The sequence below is a fragment of the Nesoenas mayeri genome (genome assembly GCF_963082525.1).
Source record: "Nesoenas mayeri genome assembly, chromosome: 5".
Classification (NCBI taxonomy): Eukaryota; Metazoa; Chordata; class Aves; order Columbiformes; family Columbidae; genus Nesoenas; species Nesoenas mayeri.
Genome location: NC_137548.1, coordinates 24,311,818 through 24,329,239, shown reverse-complemented (window position 1 = coordinate 24,329,239; position 17,422 = coordinate 24,311,818). Strand labels below are relative to the sequence as shown.

The 17,422-nt window shown below is 48.5% G+C and overlaps 1 protein-coding gene across 1 annotated transcript; it reads right to left on the bottom strand.

Moving 5' to 3' along the window:
- Window positions 1-987: 987 nt before the first annotated feature.
- On the bottom strand, window positions 988-5,579 carry NGB (neuroglobin; the record flags this gene model as incomplete). Its single annotated transcript, XM_080345430.1, has 4 exons — window positions 988-1,134; window positions 2,288-2,407; window positions 3,953-4,064; window positions 5,473-5,579. The coding sequence occupies 4 exons, from the start codon at window positions 5,577-5,579 to the stop codon at window positions 988-990; spliced, it is 486 nt and encodes a 161-aa protein (XP_080201556.1).
- Between the last annotated feature and the right edge of the window lie 11,843 nt (window positions 5,580-17,422).

Here is a 17,422-nt window from a genome sequence, read left to right as displayed (position 1 = left end):
AAGCATTCCAGGTCTTGACAGCATCAGCAGAGTAATTCCAGCTATGCTTCCACTGGCCAAGAGCCAGAATGATTTCTGGAAGCTGTTGCCATGACTTGATTGCAACCTTCTTTTTTATTTTAAGGCATGTTTTCCTTGTATTTACTTTATTCTCCTTAACACAAAGCAGTAAAGACCCACCACTGCTGCTGCATTTAAGCTGGCTCTGAGGTTAAACCAACCAGCCAGACCAACACAAAGCCTTTCAGCTGGCAGCCCAGATCTGCTAAAAGCAGCCTCACCTCAGGATTAATGTGACTCCACTGTCTGAAGCATCCCTAGGAAACACACGGAGTTGTGGCCAACCCTATACGAGGAAAAGCCTCGGATCCCACCCAGGGGAGAGGCAAGGCAGAAGAAAGCACCAGGATTAACCATCTGGTAGTGATGTGCTCGTGAAGGGAGAGAGGGAAAAGCTCCCCACAAGGTTTGGGAAGGGCAGCTGCATGGCTGCCCCTGCCTTGCCATTGCCTACATGGCTGAACCAGGCATAGTGAGGAGCCAGCAGTGCCAGACTGGGCAGGTCTTGAGCACAGAAAATAGGATCTCTGCCAAACAAACCTGAGCAGCCTACACTAGCTGTCCTCTAACTGGGGTGGGCAGCAAGAGGTGGGAAGAAAAGCCAGCTAAAAAGCCAAGTAGGTACATGGGTGTTGATGCTCCAGCTAGCCCAAAGGGAAGTGGGGCAGGATGGCGTGCCTGTGCCGCAGCACTCCTAGGCTTTGCTGCAGAGTCATACCCTGCCAGCCCTCAGCAAAGATAGAGACATGGTCATGTCAAAGCAAGGCAGAATCACTGGGGAAGCCCTGAAGCACGTGTGACTGGAGGAGACAGCAATAGGCTGGTGCACAGAGAAAGACAGAGGTGGAGAGAGGCAGAGAGCGTGGTGTCAGCATTTCTCCTGCCCAGGACTGCTGTGTGGTCAGGGATGGGGAAGGCTGGCAGGATCTAGTCCCCTTCCGGGAGGGCCTCCCAGCCGCGTCCCATGGCTTTCACCACAGCACCATAGAGTTTGCTCCAAGCCTCCCGCACGTCAGGGCTGAAGGCAGTGCCAAGGCATTTCTCCAGCATGTACAGCAAGGACTCACCGACAGTCTGCAAACCAAACAGGGAGGCGTCAAGCTCAGCAATGGGGGATGATGTGCAGCCGTTTCTCTTGCTTCACCGCCTTTTTGGACATTTCAGGGGAGCTGCTCCTCTGCCAGTGACACCCCCATCCCTGGATATTCAAAGGAGATCCAGAGCCAGCCCACGCCAACCCCTTCCCTGCCCTGTGCTGGCCCTCACCCTGCAGCCCATGCCCTGGGTGTGTGGGGAGAGCAAGCAGGGAGCATGGGCTGACACTGCGCACCAGGGGAAAGGTACACATCCATCCTCCATGGCTCCCAGGTGCTGGTAGCCAGCACCACGCCCTGGCATAGCAGTGGATCAGCAGAGCTTAACAATGCTCTGATGCCAGGAGAGGGGGTCAGACTCCAGGCTGCGTGCTCAGGCGCTGCCTCACTTCCTCTTGGGCCCCTTCATGGGGCACTGCTCCTCATGGAGCTGCAGGCAGCCCCATCCAGGAGCACACACATGCTGAATACAGGGCTGCTGGGGATCACTACCCCAAGCAAAGCAGACTCTGCTCCCTTGGAACAGGATCAAAACTAGCGGTATCAGGAGAGAGCCATGCATTGGTTAGAATCCTTTCTTTCAAACTGCCTTTTCCCCACTATGTTGTCCAGCATTTCTATCCATGCTTGATGACAAGAGAGGAGTAGGCAAGGGCTTCATATGGAGGATGCTCCTGTTTTACTGCCATGGAGGAAACAGGGGCTGAGGTGCAGCAACCCCACCCCAGTGTAGACACAGAGAAAGGTGGATGCTCCCTTTCCCTGATGCAGTGAGGTTTGCCCAGAGCATTTGATGCACAGATCCAGGGCCCAGGGCAAAGGCTGAGCCTGCAGCCCCATGTCACAGGGGTAACTGTGATGCCCCAGATTGCTGACTTCTTCAAATAGGGCAAATGCTTTGCTCCCCTCTGTCCTCTTTCTCTGGGCTTACTGGAGGAGGGAAGGAAACGAGGGGAACTCAAGGGTTTTTCTGATCCAGCCAGCATCACCACACAGGTATTGGGCAGCTTGGGGGCTGCCCTGTGCCACCAGCTTTCTCTCTATGCAGCTGAACCCAGCAGGTGGGTGCAGGGGGATGGGGACAGCTGAGGGCTGCAGGCAGGGCTGCGTCAGGACAAGAGAAGACACCTCACCGAAAAAGACTCGACCTTCACACCAACTGCCTGGTGTTTCTTGCCAAGGTTGCAGAGATACTCTTCCAGGCAGGACAAGTTCTCCAGCTGGCTCACAGCAGCATCAATCACCAGCATCACCTGTAGGAGCACAGAGGCAGAATGGCATTAATAGCAAGGCTCTGCTGCCCTCCTGGAGAAGCAAAGAGTCTGACTCCTCTGCCTTGTCCTTCTCAGCCTGACCAACTCCCAGGCTAGCAGATGCCCTCTGAGCTTTCCTTTGCTCTCCTGCAAAACATGTCACGCAAGTGATGCATCCCAGCAGCTGCACACATCACATCATTCCATGGGACACTGCCAGAGGTGCAACAGCAAGCAGCACTGCTGATCTCCCTGCCCCAGAGGAACAGCCCTGTAGCAGAGCAGGTACAGGCTAAGATCTAATGCTGATGAAGACATCATAGCTCTTAGGACCCCAGGACAACTACAAGGGAGCCTTGGAAGTTGCCAGGAATAGAGTTGCCAACTAGAAGTTGCCAAGATGGTGCAGTTGTGAATAAGGCAAATCCAATTCTAAGATCAGCCAAGGTATTTTGAGGAGGTGGGGTGAACAGTACAGCCAAGAGATCTGGTCTAGTAAAGCATGTACTACTGTGGTCTCCCAGCAGCATGAACAGTCAAACAGAAACAGGTCTAAGAGGGGTTAATGAGGGATGAAGGGTACAGACACATCAAATTAGAAGAAGATATTAAAACCAGGGCATGGTTAGCTTGGCAAAGCCAAGAGGTGATAGAACTGTACTCTATAATTTTAACAGGGAAATTATCTCCAACAAGAGCAAAGAGCTATTTCAGCTCAAGGCAATAATAGCAGAAGTAAAAATGGACTTAACTTTGCTGATAAACAGAGGCTGGAAAATAACAAAAAGCTTGCAGCTATTAGAGGAGCACAGTCCTGAGACAGTCTTTTACAAGGATTAAAGACAGGCAAACGAAGCATGAAACTGATTTAAAGAAGGAGCCAGACAGTTTATGAAGGCATCTGCAAGTCAAGGCTGTGCTCTGCTCCAGCATGGCTGCTCCTCGGAGCTCAGCACAAGGTCTGTGCTGAATCGAGTGTAATTCTGTCCATGCATGAGTTCCTCCAGATGACATCAACATTGCTCCTCTCCCTGTTTCGAGAGGAGGCAAATGCATATTGCCAGCACTCCCCCAGAGGCGAGCCAAGCGATGCCACGGGCCTTCTGGCTCTGCAGCTGCACTAACAGTCTCTCCACCAGCCCAGCCCACTGCCCAACTTTCTGTCACCGCCTGGTCAGCATGTGGCCAAGCAGAGGGCTTCAGTCCTCGTCTGGACAGAAGCGAGCTCACTGAGGTAGTTCTACAGTAGAAGAACAAGGCTTCTACCTTTCACAAGAGGCAATCCACTATTAGGTGAGGGTGTGGGAATCAGAATGGTGCTTCTTACCCACCTAAATCCACATTCTCATCCCCTCCCCACTGTTGTAGGTGCTTTGTCCTGGCAATAGCATCTCCTGGTACCTTGAGTAACACCCTGCAGTTACCACCTGGGAGAAGTCTTCCCATGCATTCCCCACTCAGACACACCACAGTCCCAAGCCATTGTCCAAGGGCTTCCTCCTCCAGGGAGGCTGCGCTCCAGCCATGCCATGGCCCCTCTCTCACCTTCCTGATGTGATCCAGGAACTCGGGGGCGGAGAGGCACTCCTGAGGGCTGGCAAACTGCTTGCAGTTGTACTGGAAAAGGGGCAACAGGTCAGGGTCCATGTCAAATAACCTGCAACAGCAAGAGAGAAAGCCCCATCTTCTCACTGCCTCAACTTTTGTTAGAGTCCTGCTCACCTCAGGAACAACCATGTTAGCAGCACACCACCAGCCCCCTTCTGCCTTCCTTCCCACCTACTGATCCCTCCCTGGCTGTAAAGGACCCAGAAGTTCTGAAAAGTCTTAGTTTGGGGCAATCCAGGTTACCTATAATCAAATAAGTTTGTTTCCCTAGCCCACAGCCCCAGCTCTCAGACACATGTTTAAGGTACCTGAGAACCAGTCCCAGGTTGCTGGAGTTCCTCCCAGCCTGGAGCTTCTCCCCAGAGTTTTGGTTGTTGTCTTGACTCTTCCCATTCCTGTTTCATAATTCCCTTGAGCCCCAAAGCCCCCAAATCTGGCCAAGGCACACAAGCTCCAGCTTCCTAGTTGAGCAAGGAGGGTATGTACAGACTCAGCTAATGCCTCACTCTCCCACACCATCACCAATTCCCAATTTTCCCTTGCCACTGTTTGCCAGGCATATATGGCTTTTAGTAGCAGCCACACAGGCAGACATAATGGGCTGATGCTGTCCATGGAAGCCACAGGAAATTCAGGCAAGATGGTCCCTCTTCTCCATGTCCTGCATTAAACCACTCCATCCCTCGCCCCTCTGCTAAAACCCCAAATGTTCCTATCATTCCTCACAGCTCTGCTGTGCAAGGTTTGGCTCCCGCCTGCTACACCCTGCTTTGAAAGCTGGTCAGAAACTCTCCGACCGTCCTTTTAAAAATACTTTTTATAGATTTTTCCTTTTTCTCTACCCATACTCGAGACAATAATCTGCTTAGGAGAGGCAAGGAGTCAGGTTTCAGCGTTCCCCCCGGCACACCATTTCCTTTGCCCTGAGACTGAATCCCTCCCCCGCGGCCAGGTCTGTGCCCGGGGCTGCAGAGCGTCCTGTCAGGGACAATTAGACGGTCCCTTCCACACACTCCGCAGAGCTGGGCGGACACGCAGCTTTTCAAACAACAGAAATAACGGGAAAAGGCAGGGGATCAGCGGGCAGACATACACAAAACCTGCCCGCTGCCTCTCTCCCTCACCCTCCATCCCATCTCCCCGTAACAAAGTTGTGAGTGGCGGAGGGTGGGAAAGGCCGGAAAACAGTACAGAGCGGCCAGCCGGCCCCACGGCGCTGCCCCACGGCAGCCGCGACCGAGGGGCTTCAGCCCCAGGCTGCAACCTCCGGGCCGCCAGACCCGGGGAGGGGAGAGAGGACGGGATAAGGGAGCCGGCCGGATAACCATCGCCAAGGCAAGCGAAGCGTTTCACCCCAAGAAGCGGAGCCTGTCCCTCCCCCCGCCGCGGGTCTGTCCGGGCGGGCGGCCGGGGTTGGGGTACCGGTGGCCGCATCCCGTCCCCGCCACCCCGCTCACCTGGTGAAGAGGACGAGGCCGTGCTGCACGGGGCTGCCGCTCACCCGCTGCCAGCTCTCCCGGATCAGCGCTCGCTCCCTGCCAGACAGCGGCATCCCGCTCTCCATGGCGGGGGCGGGGGGACCTGCCCCTCGCCGCCCGAGGCGAGGCGCTGGCTCCGAACGGGCGGAGGGGCCGCCGAGCGGCAGCCGCCTGCCCCTCGCACCCCCAGGGGCGCCGCCGCCTCCTCGCACCCCCGGGCGGACGGCGCCACGCTCACCTGGGGGTCCCGGCCCCCGGCGCGGCGCTGGGCATCCGCGCTCCGCCCCCTGGCCTGGCTTTGCCCGCGGCGGGCAGCCCGCACCGCAGCTCCCCGGTGCCCGCCTCCTCCACCCGGGGCTTCCCCGACGGCCGCACTGGTAAGGGAGAGCTCAACGCGGTATTTCCCACTCAGGGAAAGGAAGAAAAAAAAAAAAATCTCCAACCACCCCTCGGGCTCGCAGCCGCAGGGCACAGTAGAAAGTTTATCTCATTCACGGTTGACATTGGCCAATCCTCCTCATTTTGCAAGGGAAGCAGCACAGGAAAGCGGTGCTAGCGAGGGGTCCGGACTTAGCCTTCTTACTCGCCGTGCGGCACAGCTCCCTCCAAGCGTAACTTCGCTGTGGAGGTCCGCAGCGATGCTCCAGCACTACAGCATCCTCTTGGCCTCGGCCACTTCCACTGAGACTCAGGATACACCATAGCCACCTGCTATGTCCATGGGCAGATGCAGTCTAGACGCTGCAAGATGTATGTTGCATTTAAGGCTAATTAAATTAGCTCAGCCAGGCAAAGTTTTTAATAACAGATCAGAAGATGTATCATCCTTGTCAAACATGTTCAGGACACCCAGCTTCTCTTCATTGTTCAGACAAAGGGAAACATTGCTTTTAATTTGGCCCCAGGATTTCGGTAGCATGGAGGAAACAAAGTGAGAAGGGGCATGCGAGGTCTCAGGTAGCACAACAGAAGCCAGGAAAGCCAGAGCAGTCATGCAAGTAAAGGTTTTGCAGAAGGATGCAAGCAGCACAAAAACATAAATATGACTGAAACCACTACAGTCTGCACTGAAATAACAATTGTGCTGATATTATTACAAGTTCTGGTTCTATACATCAGACATTTGTTGCAATCAGGAGGGAAGACAGCAGCCTCTGACCCAACCCAGGAGCACATTGACTCAGTGTAGGCAGAAAGGAGGCTCTTCTTTCTTGCAGTACTGAAAATAATCCCTGGAAGGAGACAAGTTCGAAGACACAATGCTACATCCTCAGTCCCAGTCCCAGTCCCAGCTTTTCTCCCAATGGCCTTTCTCCTAAAGAGCCCAAGTGACAGCACTGACTGCAGTGACAGCAGGAAGCCACCCGAGACATCTCTGCAAGTGTCAGAATAAATTACCTGTTTTCTCAGGCTTTTGAGACCGCATATTCTCAGCACAGACCAGACAAGAGGCTGTACAGGAAAAACTCCACATCCATTAGGGGAAGCTGGAGAACCTTATCCTCTTGAAGAGTTCAACAAACTCACAAAGAAATTAAACTGTCAGATGGGACTAGGGAGTCTTACAAATGCTTCAGATCTCTGGCTACTGAGCCAGAAAACAAATGATGTTCCAGGTTTGCTGTGTTTTGAATGCCATTGCTAGAAAAATATTTAATTAATATCAAAGGTCCCAGGTCCTGGAAAGATGCAAATAGATTCTGTTAAATCATGGCTTCTGTTAAAACCACAACATTTTAACTTTCAGGATAGCTAAGAAAAGCCAAAAAAACTTATGATCTCTACACATCTATATTCTTAGAGAACAGGGGATAAATAGAAAGCACTCAGTGATAAAGAAAAGTCACAAGCTGCAGGGCCATCTCTTGGCTGGGTGGTCAGAACATGCAACCTGCCAGCCCACGGTGCTTCCTGCTGGTGGTCACCACAACAAACTCCTGCTAAAACCAGCATCTTAGCTATGTGATTGCAAAGGAAACATTCACACCAAGGACTGATGATAAATCAGTGTGATGATAACTGCTAAAGCTGCAAGGAGCCTCAAAGAGCAGCTAGGAGAGTAGGGGGAAATACCAGGTTAATCTGAGTGGGGCGGCTCACACAAACCCAGTAGTGCCAAGGCAAACATTAACCTTTAGCTTTCTTGCAGCTGATCAAGTGCACCAGCAAAGGGCACAAAGTGTCATCCTACATCTGCATAAACTACTCTGACATTTCAGCCTGTTGTCACAACCACACAGCCATGGAGCTTCACCAGAGCCTGGCTGGATAGTTCAGGCTGACCCTGGTGACAAGAAGGGGGAGCAGAACAGGCGGGGGAAGCAGAACAGGCAGACAGCGCTGTGCTGCCAGGGCACTGGGAAGGAGAGCAGAGAGTCCTCCTCTGGCCTCCTCAGGCCCAGAGTTCTCCCCAGGGAAGGAGAGCAGAGAGTAATCTACAGGATCCTGGGGAGCAGAGTTGAAGCACGTATTTGCAGTCAGAGCAGCAGAATATTTGCCTAGCAACATTTTGAATATATTCAGAGCTGGCTGGTAGAGGAGGAAAAAAACCACCACAAAAGCAAGTTGTAGTTAAGAGTGATCAGCTCCTAAAGCTTCAATAGGATGTGGGACACCTTTCCATGGGTTCATGCAGGCATCATACCAACTATCATATCCCATGGCAACAACAAAATGCAGGTTCAGCTGTTGTTCCCGATAGCAGGGGTATCTCAGACAATAGCAGTGAAGCCATGATGGCAAGGGAAAATGGTGGCTCTTGTCCAAAGTCCTCTCTCCAGCACCTTCCCTCTGTGCTGCAGATGGTGGCTGCATGCTGAGCACTTGGAAACAAGGCACAAGTGTCAGAACAAGCAATAATGGCAGCAACAAGAGTGCAGAGCATGACGTGTCTTTTCCTTCCATGGGATATATGGGTGCTCCAGCTGATAAAAGTGGCCATAGGCTGGCCATACCTCTGCTCACCTGTTAACACCCAAACCACACACAGATAAGATGCTCAACAGGGTCTGAGAACCAAAGAGAGTTAATTTCTTATCTGCCCCCCCAGGCATCAGCTCCTTCTGGCCAGGGTATGGGCACATTCAGGAGCAGTTTTCCTACCCTCCCTGCTCCTCTGAACAGTGAATCCATCCCTTTGCTGCCTTCTGGCACTGGTACATGCCCTCTCCTTTAATAAAATCAGCATTTTTTTCCCTGTGAGAGGATTGATTTTCCAGAACAGTAGGAGTGAGCTGTAAGGAGGGACTTGAAGTGGAGATAGGGAGAGTTCAGGGGTAAGAAACATCTGAACCACCATTCACATGACTCAAGAGTGAGGGCTCAGGTGAGGTGACATGGTGCTCTTCCCTGTGTGCAAAGCAGCCTCTTCCTCACAGCTACATGGCTGTCAGAGCTGTTCCTCCTGAGGTGCTGACAGCACAAGTGGAGTCCAGATAGGATCCAAAGTACAAGAAAAAGAAACAAGTAAACCTCCATTCTTATTCAAGTGTTTTGTGAGCCTTCAAGCGTGAGGAAGCCCCAGGATGCATCAAGAAGTTGAGCACTGCAAATGTTTTCATGGTCTGAGGGTTTTCTGCGATGGCCCCCAGCTCCCTTGGTTTCATGTACCTAGCCTGGCAGCTCAGCTCCTTTCTGAGATGTTTGATTTCTACAAGACTGTCCCTGGAGCTCTCATGAGCTAAGAACCACCAGGTCATCAGCACAGACTGCTCCAAAACCATCTGTAGGCCACCTGGAAAAAGGGGAGGCAGATTTCTGGAGAAACTCACTGACCTGCAAAGTGGCCAATAAAGCTCTTTCATGTATTGGAAGAACACAAATTTATAATGTTTTCAATTTGCAGTTGGTCTCATGATTGTAATCTACAGCCCCTTCAAATTACAGTATCAACACTCTTAACTCCCCTTGCCTAGTGTCAGCTTTTCTTGTTCTGTGCCTCAGTTCACCCACAGGGAAAGAACCTTGCCCAATCCCGTAAAACAGTGTGACAGAACTGGGAATAAACTCACAAATGTCAGCCCCCAATCCTATGCTCAGGGTGCCTGGAGAACAGAGCTCCCCCCCTAGAGGCGCCAGTCAGCCTGGCCCAGGGACGGCTGCTTTGCACCTGCTGCTGTGGCACTCCCAGTGTTCATCCCAGCTGCCGTACCAACAAACCCAAATTCCCCTTTGGGTTCCCACTCATTTCCAATTCTACATCTGTGAGTCTTCATGAATAATGCCACTCTGATCTAGCTGCTTCAGGCTCCCAGCTTACCTCGGATATGGACTCCTGGGCTTGGCTAATCCCTTTTCTCTTCCCCTGCCCCTGGTCTCAAAACCACAGACCATGACAGCTCCTCTTTTCCCCAAACACCCATCCCATCCTCAGGTGGGAGCAGAAGTCATGACACGTTCCCAGCAGTTTTCTCAAGCTCAACAGCAAAGCAAATCACAAAATACAGTTGCATAACTAGAAGCAAAAGTGATGCAGGAGCGAATAATCTTGCCCATAAAACGATGAAGGCAGGAGCTGCAGAGCGCGCTGGCTGCCACGGCGCCTGCAGGGAGAGCAGGGCAGCACTTGAGAATTTGGCCTGAGGGGAGAGGGATAGGCCGAGGGAGGAGGAACAATGTGTGGGAGAGGATTCAACAGCAGAATAAAATGAAAACATGTCTTTAACTTCTTTTTGCTACTAGACATCCCTGGGTTCATCTTGGATCTCCCAGGGTCAGCTGGGCAAAGTTTGTACAGGCAGATGAAAAACATCCAAGGCTGAGAAGGCATGAAGTGGGGGGAGAAGCCAAAGGGGACCACACAGAGAGCTGCTAGCCTGAGTATTTCTGACTTATGAGGCTGCTGGACCAAGTCTGTCACTTACAGATGCTCAGACCTTACCTCATTTGTTATCGCCCTTGTGCTCTCTAGCACAGCAACCATTCACCGGTTGCTACTCCTCCCACCAGGCTGTGTTCTTCCAAGAAGCAACCTCTGCCTTTGGTAAGTCACTTTGCCAACGTGAGTTCAAGAAGTCTATCTACTGTGTCAGTCTTGACATACAAGCTGAATTGGATCATAAAATGCAACTACAGAGGTGTGCGTGCTCCAGGCTGATGGAATGCAAACAACTCTCCAGCCTCATGAGCCCAACATGGTGCTCTAGCTAATGTGACTGGCAACTTGGCAAGAAGTGTGTCAGCACAGTTACGTGGCTTCTGTCCTACCTGGGGATAGCGCACATGGGCTTGGATCTTCCTCAAATTGTCCTTTATACCTCTGGACTGGATCATCCTTCAGCTGCTGAAAAATCATGGCAAAGGCTTGGGGAAAGGATGCTTCACTCCTGTGGTGACTCCTCTTTGTTTTCCCCACTGGATTTGTCTTGTTTCGGAAGTGCTGCTGGTGCTGATCTCTGAAGTGCTCATTGATTGTCTTCTCTCTGATATCAACTCCATCTGTTCTTCCCCTCCTTCTTGCAATTTCAGTTGTCACTGTTGATCAGGGCATCTCCTATAATCATTTGACCTGCAGTGATTGTCTCTGAGAATAGCATTTGTGATGTGATTTATTAAAGCAAAGATTTTGCATTTAATTGCACCTATTCCTTCATGACAGGGATGTGTGAGCATCACCACCTGTCAGCTTTGCACTCAGACATCTGCTCTTGGAGCAAACCTCATGTGTTACTGTTTCTCTGTATGGCATCCTTTTCTGCTTGAGGTCTTTTCCTCCTCACCTATCATCTAAGCCATTCCAGTTTTGGGGCTCTGTCAAAAACAATTGTCCAGTTCAGTGAGAAATTTTGCACCTGCAAACTCCAGAGTCGAAAAAGCCTAAGCGTTGAATAAATATTCTGGCTCTGTCTTGAGGAGAATGATGTACCTATGCCACATCATAAGGCACTTTCCAATTCATTAGTAACTAAATAGGATGTTGAACATCAACTGTTAGCAATAAAGACTTAAAACCAGCAGGTGCTGATAGCTTGCACCCACAAGTCCTACAAGAGCTGCCTGAGGGTATCTTCAACCTACTTAGTCATTGTTTTTTAATAACGCTTGAAAAAAAGAAATTTCAGCAGACTTAAAGTATAAAATGTGGCAATACTCAAAAAGGCCAAATAGGATGCTTAAGTAAGGAAGAAACTAACTAGCCTGATAAAAACATAGCACACAGAAAAGAAGGAAAAACCCAGTAAGGAGTTTATTATAGAAGTGCTTGAAGATGCATGTTCAACTTTTCAGAGTGATCCATCAGTTCAGGCCTTTCCGTCCCTGCCAAGTAGTGGTCTGATTCTTGATCCATCTCTTACTACCCATGTCCTGACAGTTTTTCATTAACTTTGTTATTCCTCATTATGTCTTTATTTTGTGAAGCAGCCTTTAGCTTTCCCCTCCACATGACTCTTTCATAGCACCTCTGAGTAATGTGAGTTCTCATTTTCTGCATGCTTCTATAACTTTTTACTCAGCTTCTCATCTTGGGATTCTTTGGTTCTTCCCGGCTTTGCTTTGCACTGGGATAGTTGGTGCCTTTGCTCTAAATACCGCCCCCCAGACTCATTTCCAATGGGATTTTGCCTGGAAGTTATCAAATTGTGTAAGTTCACGTTCTTCAGCTGCGCTGGCTTTATTTGGCTATTCTCACACCGTTCATAAATCTTAAGATGCGCCATCTTACGCATTTTCGTATTCTCATCTCAGCCAATCCTCCCCACTTCTCAGCTAGTTTCCTTCTCTACCTGGCAACCAAACAGTTATTGTTCCTAAAGCATCTCAAGGGCTCAGCACACTGCCAGGGTGTCACTTACTCAGGTGACCCAACACAGATGCCTTCATGTGGGCAAGTTAACTAAACTCCCTTTCTGGTCAATGGAGAAACCCAGGTACTCCACAACTACCTCATCCTAAAATACATGGTGAAAAAAAAAGTCAGATGAAGGAAACCTGAAAACTATCTTCTGTCAGCTGCAAGACAGCAGGGTGACTAGCTTTGGATGAAATCTGGAGATAAAACAATCAGTACAAGAATGCTAAATACGGACAAAGCAATTCACAGCAATCATAACACTTGGTAGACTTTGCCCATTCAGATAAAGCAGAAATTCACTATCTCCAGACCATGCATTACATGTGCCAGAGCTAGAGATGGCATTAGATAACGACTCTGAAGTGTAAGACAACCACAATCCTTGGGTGTAAACAGGAAGCAGTGGTAGGAGCAATGAAGATTTATTTCAGCATATGGAATTGGGGAGATGGATGTTGGAAGAGTGTCCAGTTTGGGAAACCATGTGGGTAAACCAAAGAAAATAAGAAACAAGGTCAAGGGCTAGAGAAAGCAACTTGCATTGAAAGCTTCTATCTGGTTAGCAAAAAGAAGATTAAGCAGCAGATTGAAGACAGTGCACAGAATCTATATTAAAACACCAGGTTATAAAAAAGCCTCATTCTTGTTAAGGAACATGTAACTGGATGATGGCTGGTATTTAGAAGCGTAGAAACCTGGCAGGTTCAAATCAAATGCCAATGGAAATCAGTCACCAGTGTCCACCCACATGAGATCACTTACCTGCAGAAAGAAGCCATTCTTCCTCTAGAGGACACTGTGAAGTCAAGTTTTACTCCTGATATTATCAGCATTTTCCAAATAATACATTTTTTCCCTACAGTCTGGCACAGCTTCTGTATCAGCAATCCTTCCTTCTGCAACGATAGCCCTGATCAGACAATATCCAATGCCCAATTTGCACTTTGTGAAGCAATACATGACATCAACAGGCTTTTCAGAAACCATCTATTAGCCAGTTGTATCACCATGCAGAGGCCATAGTCCAGTTTCTAGCTGTCTTGGCTTCACTTGGAACGTGTCTGCACAGACTGGTTAGCTCTCCTCCAGCACCGACCTGGGCATCAATGTGTAGCCCCAAATAAGAAGGCTGTATTTTGTTTTTACCCATCTAGTTCCACCACAAGGCTGGCAACCCTTTGTCACCCTGTACTCAAAAGTACACACTGCCCTGTCACTACAGCCTGCCACAGAGCCAGAGTCTGATTTAAGGCATTCCAGCTTTATTAGATTCTTGCATTTAGTTCACAGCAGGGCCTTATTTGTGCACAATTGTGCCTCAGTCTGATGTTATAGACACTACACACTCAACATAAGGATGACTTATAGAAAAATGCTGGGTACCTGAATAAAGTGCTTGATCTGTCAAATGAAGTGTTCATAGGCAACCTACCAGAAGCTTGATCAATATAGCCATTAAACTTTACATACTATAGATATTGAAAATTTAGCATGTCTTTAACATGAAGAAATAAACCCCTTTCAATAGACAGTACTTTATTCTCACGCAACTGTACCAGTTTCAGTTCCTGCTGTGCTTATCAGCACATTGAGGCTGCAGTACAACCTAACCTCCTAGAACTGCAGTCCAGCAATATTTGTGTGCTAGAAGCTGATGTAAATCACCACTGTCAAACTCTCCAGTGGGTCTGTTTAAAGTTCCTGGTGCTACCCATCAAGTGTGACACGAAGAGAATCCTTGCAATAAGAGATCTTTATTACAAAATTAAATTCCAGATTCTACTTCATTTTCCATGATCTCCTGTACAAAATACATATATAGCTCAAGGGAACATTCTCCCATCCACACTGTGTGGTGCAGTACTTACACCTTCATTAGAACACATTCAGTTCATGGGCAGATCCACATGCACACACAGCACTACTAAGAAAGGTTCGGAAAACAGGACAGAATTACAAAAGAACCCCACTCACTGTTGCTCCAAACTCTTGCTCAGTCAGGGGCAAGTTCTCCAAGGATGGTTCTAAACAGCAGCTCTTGTTATATACAATAAACTCACTTGGCAAAGTTTTAGGACCAATTACAAATTCAGTAGGAGTGGTTTCTGTGCTACCATGTCCTCTACCTCAGATACTACTCAAGACAATAATAGCTCTTGACATAAGGGAGTTTAAAAAGTAAAGCAACCCACAACCAACCACGCAACCAGGGTCTTGGTACTTTAAAGGAGACAGAAACAATTCTCAGTCCTGACTGCTTGCAGCCCACAGCCCCCTGAAGAGAGCAAGTGTGCTATGGAGGTGGTGTTCTTACCTTCAGCCTTCCTTTCCCAGCAGGAAAGAGCCTTATGACATTCTAACAGTCCACACATTTTTGCTTTCGTGACACACACTTGCCTATGTGTGAGGTCACTTGATGTAAAGGGGGAAAAAAACCCAAACCCTCACCTATATTGGAGGTAGGTGCTGGTGGAGACACAGGGCACCGCTAAAGAAATTTTCACATTGCCAGTAGGATCCTGAGAGGAGGAAAGAGTGTTATAATGGTCCTCGTGTGCAGAGTGCCAACCCAGAGGGTCAGTCACACAGGCACGGCCTCTGGAAGGGAAGCTGCTAAGCATGGCAATGGAGAATTTCAGGTAAATGCCTGTGTTTCTACATTGACAACGGGTTCATTTTCAAGTCCTTTGAAAAAGATTCTCAGAGAGATACAGGAAGGAACTGTAAAATAACACATTTGTTTACCTTTCTATAACAAGGTTCTGGTTTTGCTCTCAGTGCATGTGATAGGTATTCATTCACTTGGAATACTATGAGGTGTCCTGTCCTACCTTCTTGTTCAGGCACCTGGAAGAAATGGATGTACAGCCTAAAAATTGGAAGAGAAGCAAAGAAGTGTCCTGTACTTTGGGCACACCTGAAGAAGCAGAAGGATGGAGAGGGATATAAAAAGGAAGATCCTACCGGTGCATCAACAAGCCCTTCCAATCAAGGCACAAAAAGAAAACTCCCTGCAGACGAGAGAATGGTGGTGGCTCTCCCACCTACAGAGCTGTGAATAATACTGGTAAGCGGTGCGTGACACGAAGTCATCCACCCGGACCAAAAGCAACCCCGGCACAGGAACCTCCATTCAAATCCTCCTCACAGTCACAGCTGTGTCTCATAGCACAAGCAGTCTGGTTCCTGGAAACAGGCCAATCCCTGCTGCTGGAATAGGCATGAGGTGGCCTGAAGCGACTGATACTGAAACCTTTTAAGACGGAAGGACTGCCTAGGATGAAGCTAGATGAGCCTAGAGGCCTTCTATCTATCAAAAGACTGAAGAGGTGAGAATAGAGTTTACACATAAAACAGAATTTGAAACAGAGAATCTGGCAGCCTGCAGCTTTTTGTGATTTGAATCCACTGATAAAGGTTGATGAAATACTTTGCCAGTGATAAAAGAAGCCCTGTCAAGCCAAGTTCAAAGACAGCAGCTGCTCCAGAGAACAGCATCTTCTGGCCTCAGAAAGCACCATGAGCTATTTTCCACATGACTGGGGAAGAGGACTAATAAGCAATCCTCAAAATAAACCTGAACTCATTCCACAAGCACAACTAGGAAAACTGACTGAAGCAGCCCAAACTCCATTCCAAAAGCAAAAAGTGCCCTGCACCCATTGCCTCACATCTGCACTACTCAGATATTTTATGTCACAGTCAGTATGGGATTCTTAATTATTATATTTTATTGATCTCACAGATATTGGTTACTGTTATCTTCCAGCTACATCCCAACAGGTTTTGTTTTGAGAAGCAAATACTGAAGGTCAAATTCTAACTAAATTAATTTTTCAGTATTTTTTTACTACAAGAAGACAGGGGAACATCAATTTACACTTACTTGAAAACCCAACCCTTAGGTTCCAGACGGTGCAGATGAAATGTCTGCCCTCTAGTCTTCAAATGTAGACCTTTTAATACTTTTAACTTCAGAATAAAAGTCACTTAAAAAAATAAAAAAAAAAAAAAGAAAAAGAAAAAGATTCTGCTGGAAGTTGCTCCCTCTTGTGGAATTGCTGGATTTTTTTTCACTGTATGTCTCCATCCCCTTCACAGCATCCAAGGCCCAAGAAACAGATTAGTCCCAATGCCAATCAAGTGCTCTCAGAGGATTTCTGAAAAGGCAGTCCTAAAGAAAAATAAACTTCTGTCTGTATTGAAACAGAAACCGGGCTTGTCCATAAGAAGGTGGGATGAGAGCATGACATTTGCCACCTTCAGCTGGCCAATCCCCAAACTCAGCTACCAATCCTCACTCAAAAGATTATTAGCAATAAAGGACAGAGGGACCCTGGCCAAGGAACACACTGGTTCATTTTCTTCAGGCAGCTCCTACAAAGCCGAGCCTTTCATAATAACTGAAGTATCCAAGGTTACTGAGTTGATTTTTGCTTTCCTACAGATTTAAGTTGATGAATAAAGAGTGTTAGAAAGTGTCATTCCAAAGCACACACAAGTTTCTTAGGTTATTGTTTTTGTTGTTAGTGTTAAGGGCAAGTGTGTGATAGCATGTGCTGGGGAAAACTGCACTTTAAATCATGTCTTTTATCTGCTCTTCTGGTAATTCCTCCCCATGGCAATAGGACCACCTTAGGGAATGCTCATATTCAGGAGAGCAAGACACTAAGCTGGTAATCTCACCAAGAGTAGAAGATACTCAATCACATTGCTACAAAGGCAGCACTGCACTGTCTGCCATGTTGCCAAGAGTTTGCAGCTACTGTCAGATCAAGCAGGATCTGAAGAAGTTTGCAGCCTTCTCACTCATCCTTCTTACCTGTGTATCACCTCTGTGAATGCTGGCTCATGCAGCTGGGGGTGCTTCCTGCAAGTGGGAAAAAATCATCAAAGCCAGTAGCTAGTTAGTGCCATGACTTCCCACCATTGTACTACCAGTAGGTGATTAACTCAAAACCTTTAGAATCAAAAGCATAGGTCCATACCATCTGAGTTACCATCTACAGGAGGCAGCTTCTGGAGAGAGATGTGACATACCAAGCCAAAGCCTCACACTAGCAAGCAGCTTCCTTACTGAGCAAGGCTGTGGATCTCTGTTACAGGGGAATGAAAGCAAGTCTGACTGGAGTCTCAGTG